The sequence below is a fragment of the Serinus canaria genome, chromosome 3, assembly GCF_022539315.1.
Source record: "Serinus canaria isolate serCan28SL12 chromosome 3, serCan2020, whole genome shotgun sequence".
In the NCBI taxonomy this organism is placed as follows: domain Eukaryota; kingdom Metazoa; phylum Chordata; class Aves; order Passeriformes; family Fringillidae; genus Serinus; species Serinus canaria.
This window is the reverse complement of record NC_066316.1, coordinates 112,244,339-112,263,145: the sequence shown is the minus strand read 5'-3', so window position 1 is coordinate 112,263,145 and position 18,807 is coordinate 112,244,339. Positions and strand designations below refer to the sequence as shown.

The 18,807-nt window shown below is 46.4% G+C and overlaps 1 protein-coding gene across 8 annotated transcripts in view; it reads right to left on the bottom strand.

Moving 5' to 3' along the window:
• Positions 1 to 8,510: 8,510 nt before the first annotated feature.
• LOC103824563 (interferon-induced very large GTPase 1-like) overlaps positions 8,511 to 18,807 on the bottom strand; it is a 62,454-nt gene continuing 52,157 nt past the window's right edge. For 4 of the 8 annotated variants that reach the window (XM_050972785.1, XM_050972787.1, XM_050972788.1 and 1 more), the window contains one exon: positions 8,511 to 17,287. In XM_050972785.1, coding sequence (XP_050828742.1) covers positions 10,776 to 17,287 — 6,512 coding nt within the window. In that variant the 3' untranslated portion in view covers positions 8,511 to 10,775. Of the gene's footprint in view, positions 18,083 to 18,807 lie in introns of all 8 variants that reach the window. The other 4 variants (XM_050972783.1, XM_050972784.1, XR_007777221.1 and 1 more) reach the window with 3 other exon arrangements.

Genomic DNA, 18,807 nt, shown 5'->3' with positions numbered 1-18,807 from the left:
CTTCCCGGGGCTGCTCCCACCTTCCCGGGGCTGCTCCCACCCTCTCAGACCAGCTCCTACCTTCCTGGGTCTGCTCCCACCCTCTCAGACCAGCTCCCACCGTCCTGAGGCTGCTCCCACCTTTCCGGGAATGCTCCCACCCTCATGGGGTTGCTCCTACCTTCTCGGGGCTGCTCCCACCCTCCCAGACCAGCTCCCACCTTCTCGAGGCTGCTCCCACCTTCCCGGGACTGTTCCCACCCTCTCGGGGATGTTCCCACCATCCTGGGGCTGCTCCCATCTTCATAGGGCTGCTCCCACCCTCCCAGACCAGCTCCCACCGTCCTGGGGCTGCTCCCATCCTTTCGGGAATGCTCCCACCCTCTCGGGGATGCTCCCACCGTCTTCGGGCTGCTCCCACCTTCCCGGGGCTGCTCCCACTTTCTCGGGAATGTTCCCACCCTCCTGGTGACAGCCCCAGGGCTTGAGGAGCACTACAGGAATCCTGCTGTGGGAATCGAGGTACCCGAAGGTGAGGGATGGATTCCAGCCCTGCCTGGGCAGGGATGTTTGCAGCTCTGGGGGAGGCAGGAAGGCGATCCTGTGTTTGCACCTCCTGAATGTCACTGAACAATCAATTGATACAACGGCTGGGGTGAAAAGGGACCTGAAAGTTCATCTCATCCCACTCCTGCACGGGCAGGGACACCTTCCACCATCTCAGGGGGCTCCAAGCCCTGTCCAGCTTGGCCTTGGACACTCCATAAGGTCAAGTGCCTACAGGTAAGAATCAGGGGAAGCCCATTGTGAAAAACACCAATCACTTGTTTTTAAAATTTTAAAAGTTTAATAGAAATAAAATGGTTATAAAAATAGGAATAAAATTAGAGTAATAATAATTTGGACAATTTGGATTAGAACAATATGAGACAATAAAAACAAAGAGCTATGGACTGGTCCAGGTACCTCTTTCTGGGCAAAATAAGCCTGAAAAAGGACCTAGGATAACAGAGGATTAATCCTTAAAAACAATAACTTGTTGCATATTCATACACCTCATCCATGATGCATAAATTCCATTCAAACACAGGATTCTGTCTGGTCGGTGTCAGCTTCTTCCTCTTAACCCTAACTGCATCTTCAAGACTGAGCAAGGCAGGAAGAAGTTCGTTTCTTCTGATAATGGAGCAACAAATTCTCTTTCTCAAAGATTTAGGTGTCCTGTGGCTGCTATCTCGGTGAGAGTACCTGATTCCTCTCTTTAAAAAATCTCTTACATAGCATAGTTTCTATTTTAACATTATGTTATAACCTAAAACTGTATTTCATACACTACCTAAAAAAATGATACAGCATCACTTTCTAACATCACAAATATAATATTCATTGTAATATTTGCGAAAAGCCAGTCATAAAATCTGCATTTTTCACACTGGGCACAGTCACTACAAATTGAATGAAATTTTCAATTCTCCATGAAATAAGGAGAGGCTTCAACAAAACCTTGGACTTCAACAAAACCTTCAACTTCCAGGGGATGGGCTTTGTCTTGTTTAGGATACTGATTCAGAGAGTCCCTCTGAAATAATCTTTAATAACTGAGGAATGTGGAGGCTCAAAATTCTACCACTGAGGCTACAACACCTCAATCCTTGAGGGGCAGAAAAAGGTAGGAAAAACTCCCCTGAAGGGTTAGGGTGAGAAAAGCCTCCTTCCCATGGGCCTCTGCAGGGACAGGTTAAAGTTTCAAGTTTCATTGGTTCTCCCAGTTGTTCCACCCCAGCCCAGCCCCTGTTCACCATATATTTATATCCCCTAGAATGTTCTCCCCTTTCTCAATCCCTATTGGCCCCAGTTTGCTGCAGTGCTCCGCCCCATCATCCCATTGGTTCTTCTATTTGCTGCTCTTCCCCTGCACCACTTTTCCCTGTTCCCATTGGCCCTTCTCCCTCAGATCCACCCCCTTTCCCCCATATTTAGCCCTGTGCCCTCCACTTTTCTGGGTCTTTTCTGGACCCTCTTCAAGGTGGTAGATGGCCTGGGATCTCCAAACAAAGACTTGTCCTTCACCTTTCTTTCTTAGCTCCTTTAACAAGTGTGCTCTAGGCCCCAAAAATGCAGGTAACTCTCAGGGACTTGTTGAAGTGTGACACCTCAGAGGGGTTCAGGAGGGCTGGGTGTCCTTTAAGAAGGAAAACTTAAAGGCACGGGAGCTGCCCATCAAAAGAGGAGCCAGAGGGGGAGGAGACCAGCCTGGCTGAACATGGAGCTTGGAACTCAGGGGAGCTCATGATTTTGGAAGAAGGGGCAGGGAGCTTGGGAAGAGTAAAAGGATCTCGTTAGGTCATGCAGAGAGAAAATCAGAAAGGTGAAAGCTCAGTCTGGGCACTGCTGGGAAAGGGAATGTGAAAATTTCATATTATATGGTTGGCTCTTTGCAGATTTTATGTTGTATTACTTAGTATTACTGTATTAATCTTTTTTAAGTAGTGTGGTAAATAAAGTTTTAGCATTTTAAATAATGTTAAAACAGAAAGTATATATTGTCAGATTTTTTTTAACTAGCTATGAGATAATAAAGAAATTATTTGCACCGAGATAACAACAAAACACCTAAATCCCTAAGAAAAGAATTATTGCCTCCTTATTGGAAAAGACAAATTTTCTTCCACCTCCTTCTTTTTTTTGAGGCACCAACAGGATTGAGGAGACGTTGACAATAACCAGAGAACACCCTTTGTTTGAAAAGAATTTATGCATCATGTATGAGATGTATGAATATGCAACAGGCTATTGCTTTTAAGGATTAATCTTTTGTTAATGTGTGTCCTTTTGGTGTTTAATTGCCCAGGAAGCATCTGGATGTCCATATTTCTTTGCTTTTTATTGTCCTTTATTGTCCTAACTCTGATTGTCCAAATTCTGATTGCTCTAATTTTCATTACAATCTTTGTAACCATTTTATTACTATTAAACTCTTAAAATTTTAAAACCAAGTGATTAGCATTTTTCACAGCAACAAAAAGCATTTTTATAAATATATCAACAACTGAATGAGAGCCAAGGAAAATTTCCATCTTTTTTTGGACACAGAGGGGGTCATTGTCAGCAAAGAAGAGGAAAAGGGTGAGGTACTTAATGCCTTTTTTGCCTTAGTCTTTAATATTAAGACCAACAATGCTGGGGGCAAACAGGTCCCTGAGCAGGCAGCCAGGGATGGGGAGCAGAGCACATCACTGTAATCCAGGAGGAGGCAATTTGTGACCTGCTGAGGCACTTAAAAGTCTACAGGGGTGGATCAAATTCATCCCAGGGAGCTGAGGGAGTTGATGGAAGAGCTCCCCAAGCCACTTTCCATCATTTATTATCCATTCTGGTTCACTAGTGAGGTCCCAGAAAAGTGCAGATGGGGCAATGCAACACCCATCTACAAGACGGGCTGAAAGGAGGATCCAGGGAAGCACAGACTTGTCACCCTGATGTTGGTGCCCAGGAAGGCCATGGAACAGAGCAGCTTGAGTGAAATCACACTGCATATGCAGGATCACAGAATTACAGAATTATTTTGGTTGAAAAAGATCTCTGAGACCAAGTCTAGCCCATGACTGATTCCCACCTTGTCACCAGCCCAGGGCACTAAGTGCCATGTCCAGTCCTTGCTGCAATACTTCCAGGGATGGGGACTCTAAACCTCCCTGGACAACTCCTTCCAAGGCCTGACCACCCTTTCCAGGAAGAATTTCCTCCTGATGTCCAACCTTCTTTTAAATAACTTATGCAGAAGTCAGGACCAATGGAAAGTTATGTAACAGTGGTGGAATGCTGAGAGCTCTGGAACAAGTCAAACCAGCCCAACCCATTTGGTTCAGAAACACCTTTGGCAGCTTTACATAACCTGGGCAAAAAACACCACAAATGGAGCATCACCAAGGAACCCCAAGGACCCCCAAGAAGACACCAAGGAAAAAAAAAAAAAACAAAAAAAACCCCCAAACAAATAAGGAAGATCCTGGAATATTCTGTAACCATCTATGTCATGAGTATGGAGACTTCAGGTTAATAAACCCCCTGAGCCAGGCAGGCACTTGAGGTGCACTTTAGGTGGGGTTATCCCCCTGCACCCGTTGCTGCAATAAAATGATGCTCCTTCTTAATGCACACTGGGGTTTAGAGGATTTATTTTGGTGATAGTTTTTGGTGACCCACATGGGACAGTTCTTCTGATGCTCACAGGATTGACAGGACTCCAGCACTCATTGAAAGCTTTTTTGGGGAGATCCTGCATTTTCTGCATCTACTGAGTTCAGGGTAAGGCCCCTGGGACTTTACAGCATTACTAAACGGGATGAAGGGTGCACTTGTCCAAAATCATGGTGGAAAATCCTCACAGGATTGGATTAAAAGGAAGAGTAAAGGGAAGGCACATTATGGGTTGCTGTAGTCTCACTCCCAAGGTGCTGAAAACTGTGCTGGCTTTTGTGTAGGGAGCTTACACAGGTGCCTTGTTTCAAGCTCTGTGGTGTGTCAATGGTAAATTTTATATTGTAGTTTTGCATCATGGGATCAGGTCAATCCACTAAAGGGAGAATTCTAGAGAACTTCCTTTTGGGCTGTATGTTGAAATGCTGATGAAAGATGGTGGGTGGAGATTCCTTGGCAAGAAAACAAATGGTTGAATAGTGTAATTATTGGTGGCCAATCTGTGTGTTAGACGATGAAGAAAAATAGCCAAAGAATGGTTTCATATTTAACACCTTATTAGAATTAATGTTGTTTTGTCACTGGGAAGGAGTATTGTATGGCAATTTATTTCTCACTGCACCATCATCCAGTACAGCCGAAGGATGGTGGTGTAGTGCCTAAAGGTGCCATGGGGTTATTGGGGGGAAAAAGCCTGAAAGATTTTATTCAGCTTGAGCTACAGGAGAGTGTTGTCTTGAAGTTGGAAAGATAGAGTCTCCTGGTTTAACAGAGAAATATGTGCCAAGGAAGGTGAGAACCTTCTTGGAATGGAAGATGAACCCCTCACTCCAAATTTGTATAACTTTGGAATTACTGGGCTTCTAGGCAAAGATATGGGGAAAGGAATATGTGTTCTTTACTAGGAAAGATATAGGTAGATATATAGATTAGATATAGACATAGATACAGATATAGATATATAGTTTAAGATATAGATATAATAAGACAAACAACAATAGCCATGGGAAATGTAAACTTAGAAACTGCCACAGACACTGAAGGCTTTGATTTGCAGCCTTGGAAGAAGCTTGGATAGATGTAAAAATAAAAGTACACAGACATTAAGCAGAAAAATTATAAACTTATGTTTCTATAGTTGTAAGTAAGAATATGCCTTAAGTAAGTGAGAAACTGCATTGGGTAAGATGGTGAAGGGTTTTATAGTGTAGTAATGTAATTGTACAGAGTAAGCTCAGACTTTAGCTGTTATAATAGAAGTGTGTACGTGTAAAAGTAGCCCATTGGATTAAAAGTATCCACAGTGCAGCAGAATTAAGGAAAGATGATAGCTTAGAAAAAAACAACTTTCCATTTGTGAAAACTTTCCGTTGGGTTAGAATGTCATATATTGCTTTGTAATGAAGAAACTTGTGACTACTTTGAGCTATGGCTGACTGCTTGCTCCTTTAAAATCTGACGGCCTTTGAGGCTGATGTTTATCTGAGTAATAAATTGGTTTTAGCCTGACAGTAGTCCCATCCCTTTTGTAAGGCATTGATAATAGACAGCAACGACAACAGGAACAAAAAACCAACAACCAAAACCAGCCTTCTCTCACCCATCAATTTCCCTTTGGTGCAGTTACACCCATAACCAGCAGGGAGTGCTGTTGGCTCAATCGAGGCAGGGAAGCTGCAGTGATGCCCCCGCGGCTCCAGGGGGAGCTGCTGGCTCCCAGCGAGGTGGAGGGGCCACAATGGCTCCCCTGCAGCTCCATGGGTGCCTGGAGTGGGCTTGGAACCCTCCGGAGGTGATGGTTGGAAGATGGTGATTGGGAGCCCAGGCAAGGGGAAAAGATGAGAGATGGTCACGTGTGGTGTGGGCATCGGGTGCCTGTCTTTCCTAATGTGAAAAACGCTATTTACTTTTGTTAAAATTTTAAAAGTTTAATAGTAATTAAAATTGGGATAATAAAATTAGGATAATGAAAATCAGAATCATAAAAGACAATAGGAGACGATAAAAAGTAAAGAATTATGGATGTCTGGGTGTTTGGTATTTTGCTGAAAGGCACACTTTGCTAATAAAGGATTACTCTTTAAAAGTAATAGTTTATTGCATATTCATATATCTTATATATGAATTAAACATTCTTTTCAAATTAGGATGTTATTGTTTAATTTCAGCTTCCCTCCCATCTTGTAATGTAGCAGATGCAGGGCCGGCTACGGCTCCATGGAGGGATGTTTAGAGACAGGTATTTGCTGAGTCATAGGAATTGTACCAGGAGTCCTCACTCTGGTCCTCCTTATCTCTCTGTGACCCCATAGGCTAGTTTCCCTAACCCTTACAATTGGTCAGTTTTCAACCGCTTTAGTTATAACATGAAAAAGAGGTATATATATCGTTACAGAAAAATCCTGGTTAGTCTGTAAGTTATATATATATAATTGTTTTCCCAATTATATCCCAAAAAGAATTTTTTGTAATTATTTCTGTGTTAGTATCAGGAAACTGAGCAAGTATCCATTTTATAAATTTCTTTAGGTTAGTCTTGGAAAGTTTACCATATGATAAGGAAAAGTTGTTAGTAGATAAAAATTCTAGGATTAGTAAATATAAATCTCTCTCAATAGGGGATAGCCTTAAACTTGAAATTTTCATCCCCATGTTATGAATTCCCCTCCAGCAGCTAAAACGAGAAAAAAAAGAAAAAACAAAAAAAAAAATCCCCAAAAAATTTCTAGAGTGCTTAGAGGCTGGTTTAAACTTACATATTTCTTCAGCTGTGGATCAAAAAGCTGCTGGAAGGCATCTGCCGGGCCGTCTCCTCGGAACTTGGTCCAGATGACTGATTTGAGGTTCGGATCGACACCCCTGCTAAGAAATCCTGCTAGAATGTGGGATAACTTCGCAGGAAGATGCAAAAGAACGGCAGTTACAGTTTCTTGGAGAGAAACGCTGCTCCGTCAGTGAAGTCTCTCGTTCACCTGTTCGGGCGCCAGATGTAAAATAAATGGAGCCACAGGGGCTAGCTTCTCAGCCGGATAGCTGGTTCCCCGCAGGGTAAGCGCCCCAGGCAAGCGGCCCAAGGCCGAACACCTCAGCCCTCTGGAGACTGGGGTGCCCTAGGCCAGACTGCCGCACAGACGAGACCCCGAGCAAGCTCAGTGATTGTCAGCTCTTAGTGAAAGTCAGCTCTTTTGTGATTGTCAGCTCTTAGTGAAAGTCAGCTCTTTTGTGATTGTCAGCTCTTAGTGAAAGTCAGCTCTTTTGTTATTTCAGCTCTCAGCTTGCTCGTAGGGGCTGCGGCTGGCCATGGCTCCTGGCAGGCAGACGGAATGAGAGAGGAGAAGGCAGCCAAGAGTGTTCCACAATGGTTTATTCTGAGGGTCTCGCGAAGGGTCTTGAAGCTGCTCTTCAAAAGAAAATGGGCCCAGACAGCCTCTTTTATAGGGTTAGGGAGGATTGAAAACTGACCAATTGTAAGGGTTAGGGAAACTAGCCTATGGGGTCACAGAGAGATAAGGAGGACCAGAGTGAGGACTCCTGGTACAATTCTTATGACTCAGCAAATACCTATCTCTAAACATCCCTCCACGGAGCCGTAGCTGGCCTTGCGTCTGCTGCATTGTAAATTAACTTTTTTGGTTTTTTGAAGTTTGAGCTTTCTCGATAAGAAGATAATAATTATTCTCTTGGGATTTTGGTATCTGTTGTTATTTTTATCTAGATAGGATAATGTGAAGAATTTCTTGGTTAACTTTTTAAATTTTTGAGTTAGTTACAAAAAGTATCTTATGTCATATAGTTTCTATTTTAATACTATGCTATAGCTTAAAAACTATATTTACTACACTACTTAAAATAGATTAATACAGTATAACTTTCCAACATAAAACATATAGTATTCATTTTAATATTTGCAAAGAGCCAATCTTATAATATGTTTTTTTCCTAAGAGGGAGCAAAGGGGCTAAACTGTGGGAGGATCCCCAGAGCATCAGGCTGAAGCAGTGGAGCTGAGCAGACCCAGGGTGGAAAGCTAAATTGTAGCAATGTCCCTGCAGAAGCCTAATGCCATCTGTAACACACACGACCGCTATCCTCAACCACTGAGCCAAAAAAGCGGCCATAAACCAGCCCCCCACATCCCAGACAGAATTCTGGACTCTGCCCTAAAACAACTCAGAGTGTTAAGCCACAACAGCAAAGCCACTCCTGGAGCAGAGACCATGAATGGAGCAGAAGTTCTGCTGTCACACCCCCTCCCCTGCCTGTCTGCAGCACACTGAGCTTGAGTCAGCCCCAGTTGTGAATCCCCTGAACACAAAGGAGACACAGAGCAGTCCAAATCAACTTCTTTATTAGCAGAGCCTGCAGGGGATGAGGCTGAAGCAGCCCTTCAGCAGCTCTCCAGGAGGGCTTGGCCCTCCCATTGCCCAGCAGGGTTGCAGCAGCTGCACAGCAAAAGCCCCCACAGCTCCCTCGGGCAGAGCCAGCTGGTGCCACCTTCTCCAGAGCACAGCTCCAGTGCCACCAGCACTGCCCCAAGGGCTGCTGCAGAAGGTGCCGGCAGACAGGATTCTCCACATGGGGCATTCCAAAGGCTTTTGTTCAGCAGAGAGGCCAAGGGCAGGAGCAGCTCCTGCTGGGGCTGAGGGCTGGAGGGAAGGGAAGCAGCCCCAGGCACCTGAGCAGGAGTGGCTGGCCTGGACAGAGACACAGCACCCCCGAGACAAGGAGTGAAAGCACTGCCTGAGCCCCGGGGAGGTCGTGTCACTGCTTTCCTGAGCCCACAGGCACAACAGTTTTTGCTGGGAGAACAGCTTCAGTTGATCCAGAGGCTGCAATGAGGGAGGGAAGGATGATACCCAAAAACCAAGCAGCCCAGCTTGCAGCCAATGTGGAGCTGGCCTCAGGCCCTGCAGGCCTTTCTCCGAGCAGGACAGCTCCTTGCCACTGGAAAACTGCCTTTGGGGTGTCAGATTTTAGCCCTTTTCTGACCCAGACATGGGGCAACTAAAAGGCATTTTAAAAACATTTCATTCTGTTTTTCAGTCTCATATGAAGGGTGAGACAATACAGATGTTCCAATTCATGCCATCACAATTAGAAGGTGACTATTCATCAATTACAAAACATTTTAGGCGTTTCTTGGCTTGTTAGTTTTTTGCCACACTATCTTGTAGATGCCTAAAAGCAAATGATTTAAAACTGCCTCTTGTGGGCAGTTTTAAAGTTCATAATATTTTAAAGTATCTAATCTAAACTATCTTATCTCTTTTGCAAGGCCATCTTTCCAAACCTTCTTCTAGCTCTGTTTCTCTCTCAACAAAATCTGTCTTATTCTACGGCATTTCTAAATTAGTGTTTCTTATCTCAAAGTTTGCATACAGATGCATACTGTGTGGGCGTTTTGTCAGGCCTTGAGAACTCTCCACAAATCTATTTCTCACATTTCCTCTCTCTTGGATAGAAAAAAATTTTTGATGGCCTTGTTCATAATTTTTCCTGCACAGTGAAGTACACTAGTCACTATTACTAACATTGCTACAATAACAATCAATACCTATAAACCTATTTTGCAAAGTTCACTTCTCTAAGGTGTAAAACTCCATCTTTCAAACCAGTCGTCTAACTATGATCGATTGTTTGTTTTATTTTATTAGTAAAATCTCTACATTTTTGAAGTTGCTTGTGCATGGACACCGAATGATCAGACATGTTCATGCAACACAATCCTTCAAAATCTTCACAACTATGTTTATGTGCCACTAAAGGAAAATTGGTGTTAGCTCTGTTCTGTAAGGTTGCAGGTTTGACAGCACTAACATCTGTCATCATGATATTAATTCCATGGAAGTAGTATTGACTTTGCTCAGCCAACACCTCAATTGGTTTAATTGTTTAAATGCCTCAGCTGAGGGAAGCTGAGGAAGAAATAAAGCTGATGTAAGTTGTTTTGCAGGGCTCTAGGGTTTGAAATTGCTATTACAGTATTCTTCATAGTGATGGGTAAATATTTTTTCTCTATGTTTTATCTTGATAGCTTTTTTTAACATTAGGTGCTATCACAGTGAGCTGTCCAATGCTACATGGGCCACTTTTCATTTTTGAGGTAATGCCTTGGCAGGCTCTGTCTCTACAAATGAGCTAATATCTTTTTGGCAATTGCTGTGGGGACTCATCTAGGTCAGCAATTTCACCCTAAGGGGGCACTGGGGTAGTACAATTGCACCACAAGCTTGAGTTTCTGTACAAAGGATGATAGGGAGTAACATTTAATTGTGGATCTCCCTGGTACTGAAACTCAGCACAAAATTCCATGGCTAATGAACTAAGAATTTCTAATTCTTGAGGTTCAGAAGGTGCTTTAAGAAGATCAGGCAAGAAGGCAAGAGGATTCTGGCTTTCTCACAAAGTGAGGTATTTCTGAGTGATGGCCACAGTAACATTATTTCACCAAATTTCGGAATTTCGGAAAAGATCGATTCCATTATCTGAACAAGGTTTGAGAGTGTCATCATTGTAACTGCATTTTGCAGAGAGCCTGGTACAAAGTTCTCCTAAACTGCAAAGCTGTTGTGATTCTTCCTCCCCAAGCATGTGGCCTAACGCTTGTCCAGCTCAGACAGAGCTTCTTCCTTTTTAATTCTCTGCCACGCCTCAGGGATTTCTCCTCTACCCTGAAATTTCTGATTGTACAGATTTTCCAGCTGTGTCCTGAAATGAGACACAAACCACTTCCAGTACGCCTGCAGGGATGAGTCAGGAAGAATTTTCCAAGTGGAATAAGGAGGTCCAGCATCACGGTATCTCTTGTAGAGAAACTTTTCATTGTCAGAAATTTGGAAAAAGCAATTACTTGAAACAAGGCTGGAACAAATATCAATAGTCAGCTGCTCTGTCCCAATCCACCTCCATCCCATCAAAGCCTGAGGGCGATGGTAGACCACCTGATGGTCTCCATCGTGATTTTGCATTGTGTTTGTGCAGACAGCCCCACAAAAGGGACACTGCTCCCAGCACCCCGAGAAATGCTCTGCCAGGATGGTGTGAGGCTGCCTTGGAAACAAACTCAGTTTACTTTCAGCCAATTCTTTCATGAGCCTGTCCCTCAGGTCATCCAGAGCTTCTGCCATGGCACTGCTCAGGAACTCCATGTCAGTGACCTCCTGGTGCTCAATGCCCTTCAGGTCACTTCTGGGCAAGTTGATCACCTCAGACAGTTCTCTGCAAAATTCATCCAGCCAAAGAGAGATTTTGTCTTCTCTGTCTTTTCTGTCTTTGACAATTCGGGCTGACAAAGACACAGCTGACAGGATGTTTCGATAGAGAATATCAAGGGAGGACTCTAACAACATCCCCAGCCTCCTACTCCCATCTAAACAGTAATTCCTAACTCGTGTCTCAATGTAACTCTCACAAAACTCTTTTGGACACCTAAGGTACTGATTGAAATACTCAAAATTTTCCTGTTCTGCCAGGTATCTCAGGATGCAAACTTCCAGATTGGCTCTGCTGCCCTGGAAATCTGGGGATTTCTGCATATCCTCAGCGATGTCTTTAGCTGTCCTCTCATAGACTGCCTGGCGAAGAGCTGGTTCAATCTTGTGACAAAGGAAAGCAGCAAAAGTTGTGACAGAAGTGGCTCCTTGGCAGGAAATCTGGAAACATTGGAAGAAATCTTCTCTCTTGCTGCTCAGGTACACAACTGGGTCATTTGCCTTTTGGAAGGCTTTGTGCATGGCTTTAAACCTTTCTGCTGCCATTCTGCACAAATACAGAGACAAATCCATGCTGTACTCTTTGGTAAAAGTACGTTTTGCATTGCTGGGGACAGAGTTGACACCTTTCTGTACTTCATTGAGTATTTCATGAATAAAATTTCGACTGTAATTCCGTTTCTCCTCTTCCTTTTTAGCAATGTTTGCCTTCACACTCGCTATGATGTTTTCTGTGATGATTTGAAAGTTGATCACACGAGCATAGGAGAGGCTCCTGGAATCTGAGATAAAGCCTAAATACTTTTTCTTCATGATGTGTTTCTCTGGATCAAAAGAGAATCCTCTGTGTTTGGGAAATGACCTCATCCGTGCATGGAAACCCGGCTCCTTAAAGTGCTCAAGAAGGACATCTTCAATTTCTGCATCAATATTCACCCGTTCAGGAGTACGAGCAGCACGGGAGACTACAGTAATCCACTCGTTCCAGAGAAGAGTAAAGTTGTCCTTCAGTTCTCTCTCACTGAGGCTCTTCCCCTTCAGACTCACAGCCAGCTCCCGACTCCTTCTCAGCAGCTCATCTTTATATTCCAACTTCCTTGCATCTAGTTTCCTCTGCTCCTTCTGGAGCTCAATGAGATTCTCGCATTTCCTTTGTGTTTCATTAAGAAGAGTCTCTTTTAGTTCTTTCAGCTTCAGCTCTGTGCTTGATTTCCACTGGACCAGTGTCTCACGGTCTTTGTCTTCACCAAAATACTTTTCCACTTCTTTCTCAATGGCATCACTTGTCTCTTGCACCAGCACTTCAAGGTGTTCTTTGGTGACATTCCGCCAGTCCCCATTCCGAATTTTGTTGTCCAGTCTCATCTGTACATCTAAGATGTGACTCCTCAGCCTCCAAGTCCACTGACTAAAGGCACTTTCCAGTCTCCTGTACACAGCAATCTCCAGGGAATTCTTGAAGCTGAAAACAAAGTTTTCATTCACCAAAGCATTCCAGAGGTCACCAATACGATCTTTCAGGCTTGAGAACCTCAAAATGCTGCGGTGGGACTGCTTCTTGGCAACCTGGAGGATTTTGCTCTTCAGTTGCTGGACGTTCTGGCAGTAGGTGGGGTTGGGTGGTGCCATTGGGGGGTTTCCTTCCCACAGGTGAGCAAAGTAGTGAATGTGGGTGTTCACATCAAAGCCAATGACATCGCTGAAGGAGGAGATGTCACAGAATTCCTGCTGAGCAGCTACCACGGTCATTTCATCCAGCTTTTCCTGCAAGCGCCTTTGTCCTTCCATGTTCTGCTCCTTGGCAGTTGCTTCTCCCACGTTTTGGTGGACAAAGAGGCAGCTTGGGGAAAGATTGACTTGCTTCATCCTCAGGAAAGCCTGCACAGCGATCTGGAGAACATCCTGCATTTCTGATGGATTTTCTCCAAAGATATTGATGACAGTCATGTTGCCAACACCAATGACAAAGGTGGCCAGCTCGTTGTCATGGTTCAGGGACTGTTTATTGGCCATCTCGATGGCTCGAAGTCCCTCTGTGTCAACCACCAGCACAAAATCAAAGCCCAAGTCTTGCTGCAGCTCGTCTCCCACTGGAATCAGCTGCATGAAGGCTCCGCGGGTGCATCTCCCTGCGCTGACGCTGAACTGCAGACCAAACATGGCATTCAGCAGGGTGGACTTGCCTGTGCTCTGGATGCCGAGCACAGAGAGCACAAACACTCGTTTGTCCCCCAGCCTCTCAATTAAACTGTCAAATATGGCTCCCACCCAGCGCAAGGGCAGGTAAGAAGCGTCCCCATCCATGAGCTCCACGGGGTACCCTGAAACCATCAGCTCTGCTGCAATTTCTGGCAGTTTGACAAAATTGTCTTTCTTGGAGTTCATTAATTCCAGAGCTTCATAAATCTGCCCTGCCTCTCTCAGAAGGTGCTCCAGCCCGATGGATGAATCATTGATTTCATCAGAGAGGGCATCCAGGCTATCCAGGAAGTTATCATTGCCACTGGGTTTTTTTTTGCTTTTCTTTCCTGTCAGGATTTCAGACCATAACTTGTGATAGTCTCTCCTCAGTTCTTCAAGGCGATCACAAGAAAGCTCATCCATAAAGACCTTCGTCCAATGCAGGAAGTATTTCTTGGCATCTGCTGCCTGGGCATGGAGAAACTCGAGGAACAATTTCATCAGTGGGTTAAGAGGGGATGATTGTTCAAGTTGCTTTCTTCTTATTACTTTCTTTTCATTCTCAATTTGGCTGCGATGATGCTCAATGCTCTTGTTCCCCTTCTCCTGCAAGCGAGTGAGTTCTTTGTCCTTTTGGCACCACTGGTACCACAGTTTTCCTTGAAGTGGCAGCAGCCGGGATTTGATCTCAGACAGCTTCTCTTTCTTCAGAAGCTCCACCAGCTCCTTTGCCTTTGCTTTGGCTGTCACACACGCAGGTTGATCTGCATCCACTAGGAATCCATGCAGGCGAGCTTTGTCCACACAGGCCTCCAGGCTGAAACATGGATTAGACCCGTCCAGGAGATTCCCAATTGTCTTGGCCACTTGGTCCATCAGTTCTGCTTCGTTCCTGTTCTTGATCCCTATTTTTATGTTTTTGCTGGCTTGTGCAGCTGCAGCGTTCTCTATTTCTGTGAGAAGACAAACCAAAGGCCTTTGTAGCTGCAACAGACCCTGCAGAAGCTTTTTCCCTCTGTTGTCCATGTGCTTCCAATCAGACACAAGAACCACATTGACAGCAGATATCTCCTGCAGGAACTGAAGCTGTGCTCTGTGATCCCTGGCATCTCCATGCAGGTTACAGAAAGCTACACAGCGCTCAAAGGTGTCATCGGGGCTTCCACCAGGGCAGTACCAGGCGATCTCCACCAGCCCTTCCATCAGCAAACGCTCTCTGGTGCTGCCTCTGCAGTGGCGGTGGAAGAAAGTGTCGTGTTTGCGTTTGCTGAGCAGAGCATTCAGGAGCTGGGACTTGGAAGAGGAGGTTGAGCTGCCAATGCGGATGAAAGACACGATGGGTGTCTGTGCCTGAAAGATGAGTTTGTTGTTGTAACTCTTTGTTTGGGCCTGCTTTCCTGCCTTCTCCACCTCTTTCCAGCTCCTTTGGATTTGGCTGAGGGCATAGAGGGGGAACTCGATGCGTGAAGTGCTCGGGTTGGGCACCAGCAGAGGCAGCGCCAGTTGGCAGAAGGCCAGCTTGGTTGCAAGGGTCTGTCTCAGGAAGTCATCAGCACAATGGAAAATGGCCATCTGCAGGTCCATGGGATGCACATGGCTGTCCGTGCTTGCACGTTCAGGGGCTGCTTCCATCAGATTGTCCAGAAATCTTGCTGAGGTATCTGACAGTTCATCCTCTTGCTCTCTGGTTTTTGGCACAGGTGGAGGGCCTGGGTTGCTCCTTTCCCAGCAAGTCAGGTACCTCACCCGGTAATCCACAGTTAACAGCTTTTGCAAGAAGTATAATGGCAGTTCCTTGTCTAGGCTGGGCTGGCTGTCCTGCAGTGATGTCTTGCAGATGGTGTGGAAATCTCCCATCCCCATTTTCCTTGGGTAGTGACTTTCCAGTCCAAGGCGCTTGAGCAGCTGGAAGAACTCCTGGTTTGCAATTGCTTCATTTTCTTTGGATTCGCTGCTGCCTGACGTGGACTGGAACTGACTGGGGGGCTCGGGAGTTGCAAAAGTGTCTTCCAGCTCACTGAGTATGGTCTGCATCCTGTGTTCATCCAATTTGTCATCCAAGCACCCACTGATCAAGGAATGCAAGTCTCCTTCCAGTCTCTTCCAATCAGTGCCTCCACTGTGCTTTTGGAGGAGATTGTTTATCCGTGTGGACCACAAACCTTTCATGTGATCTTCCATGAAAACTAAACGCTCCCTCTTCTGCTCAAAGGACAGCTCTTGACTTTCAGGTGTCAGAGTCAGACCTGTCAGCAGGAGGAAGGCCTCAGCTCTGTTGGCATCTTGCTCCTTCAGGTTCACATACTCCGCACGTGCCACTTCCATTTCCTTGGCCATGTACTGAATTTCTGGATGTCCAAGGAGGTGCTGAAAAGTGCTGCTTTCCGCCTGGTACCCTGTGCTGGTCGCAATCAAGAGCACCAACAGTTCCATGTCCTTCTGAGCCTTTTCCTGGAGAGACTGAAGTAAGGAATAAATGGCAAGGCTGCTGGTCAGGGTGGCTTTTATTTTTGCTTCATGAACATCAGAAGCAGAGCTTCCTGGTGCGTAGGTGACAGCATAGATGTGCTCCTTCATTTGCTGCAGTGTTTGGATGAGCTCTTGAAGCTCAGAGACTTTGGGAGTTCTGGGAAGCAGGCGCTGAGTCTGGAAGACCCATTGCATAATGAAGGAAGCCTCAGGGAAGTCCTTGACAGAGTAGATATGAGGATCCAGGAGGCTTCTCAACATCGCCTTGATAAAGGTGGTGTTTTCTCGATGTGACTCCTGGCAGGTCCGCACGGTGTTCACCAGGAAGTCCTGCAGGGCTTTGTCTGACAGGCACACGTTGATCCACACACTGGGATTCCTGGTTTTTGCACTTAGATCATCTTTTAGGCTCATCAGCATGAGCAGCTTGCATTCATCCACTTTTGTCACCTCCCAGGCCTTCACAGTCTCCATGAAGTCTCTGGCCTCTTGCACTGCACTGCCCAGTTCCTCTCCAAAAACAGAGCCAATGCTCTGATTCATCACTGCTTTGTACCCAGCCCTGAGGGCTCTGCTCATCTGACCAACAGACTTAAAATCCCCACAGTGATTGCACTGGATGATGTCCCACACTGGGATTAGGTGAAAGCCACGGTCAATAACGCACCACGTTGTGTTATCAGACACGAGCCCCGTTTTCCACTGAGGAAGGGAAGCTGTGTCTGCGGGGCCCCCTGTGTTGACCACACACAGCTGAATTGCTGAATGAGAACTCTCTCCAGCTCTCCTCAGGACAGAAGCCTGTGAGCTGGATTTGGAAATATCCAGGACCCCTGCAGCACTTGCCCCCAAGTCACCATAGCTCTTCATGACAAAGCTGTTCAGTGCTTCAGTCGTTTGTCGTTTTACGTCTTCCCACTGCTCAGCTCGGAATCCTTCTGTAGACGCCTTCCACCAGAATATCCCCCCAAAGTGGAGCGGTCCCTGGTTTATGTGGGACCCAAACCTGCTGAAGAAGCTCTCACACATCTTCACCAAGGTGGCGTTGTCTTCTTCTCGACTGAAGCTCAAAATCTGCTCCATGACTTGCAGCTCCCGCAGAGCCGCATCCGAGAGGCGAAGCTGATGCCTTTGGAAGTAGCAGGAGGCCAGAGGGATGTACTGGTACTTGGTGGTGCAAAAGTAGCTCTGCTCAGAGCGAGACTGGTGGGTGTTCCATGACTGCGAGGAGCTGCTGTGATCTACACCTCCTCCCAGATTAATCCCCCAGAATGTGCCTTTGGCAGAAACGCTCATGCTGAACCCCAGCTGCTCCATGGACTTGGTGAAAGTGGATTCTGCTGCAGAGGAGGAGAACTCCTTCCTCTCAAGCAGTGATCCTTGCTCTGGACCAGCGAGCTGGAATCCCTCAGGAATCTTGAGGAGCTGCTCTCGCTTTGCCAGCACATCTTCAGGTCTGCTGGTTCTGTAGATGCCCTGCAGGGCCAGTCCCCCTGACGCCCTCCTCAGCACCTCTGTGTCAGGGATGTTCTCCCTCCTGCTTGCTGACAGCTCCTGCTGCTCCAGCTGCTTATTGATGCTGTCCAACATATCTGCCAAGGGTTTCTCTGGTGGTGGCCAGAACTGTTTGGGAATCTCCATGGCTTGCCACAGAGTCTCTGCTTTCTCTCGCAGAGCATCCTGGCTGTGGCTACGGCTGTTGAGCATTTCTGTCAGATCATTTAGGGCTTTTCTGGCCACTTCTTGTCCTTGCCTTGTCTTCTCCAATAACTCGTTCTGAACCTCTTTAGTGGTCATTTTTTCGTCTTTTATTTTCAGAAGTTTCTGGAGTGCTTTTTTCTCCCAGGGGTGCCGTACCTCACACTCCAATCTGAGGTAGTCTTTATATTCCAGATGTTGCAGGGCTTCTCTGCACTGGATTCCCAGGATCTGTGAAGCTTTGGGCACCCAGTATCCAGCATCCAGTCCTTCCTTCTCAAATGCCTCTGCCAGGAGTTGTGCCTTTGCATCCCCCTCCTGTGTGTCCTCCTGTGAATCCATGGCTGTGGAGGAAGAAGAGAGACTTTCTCTAAGGTGTTGTCAGAGGCCTCAGGCTCCTGGCAGAGGCTCAGCAGGAGCTGCAGCCCTGGGGATTGCTCCCACCTGGCTGCTGGAGCCAGGCTTGGGATGGCACAAGAGGCAGGGTCTCCTTCCCAGCAGCCTGAATGTGGCTGTTGCTTTCGGGTTTGCAGGATCAACCCTGAAGCTGAGTGTGTACCCCAGGGACAACACAGACAGACAGCAACAGAAATACAGACACAGACACACACAGACAGGGACACAGACACACAGAGACACATACACACACACACACACACACTGAACCACACAGCCTGCCCCGAACAAGGTGCTGCCTTCACCATCACACACATCCTCCCTGCAGAACTCCTCAATCCACAAATGCAGACAGCCAGGGGCATTCCTGGCTCCCTGGAGCACTGGCACAGCCCCTCTGCCCATCCAACAGCCCTGCCTACATCCTGCACCATCTGCCCAGCCCACAACTGCCCTGCTCACTGCCTGGCCCAGTCTGCTGCTGCCAGCACCCAGAGGCAGCACTCACACACTCCCCCCATGGGCACCCCACACTCCCCAGACACACTCCCCCATGCCCCCCACAGGCTCTGAGCTGTGCTCCTGCTCCAGCTGCCAGCACAGCCCTTCCCTCACCCTACTCTGGCCTCTTCCCAGGAGCTGCTTCCTGGCACACTCAGGGGCCCATCCCAGT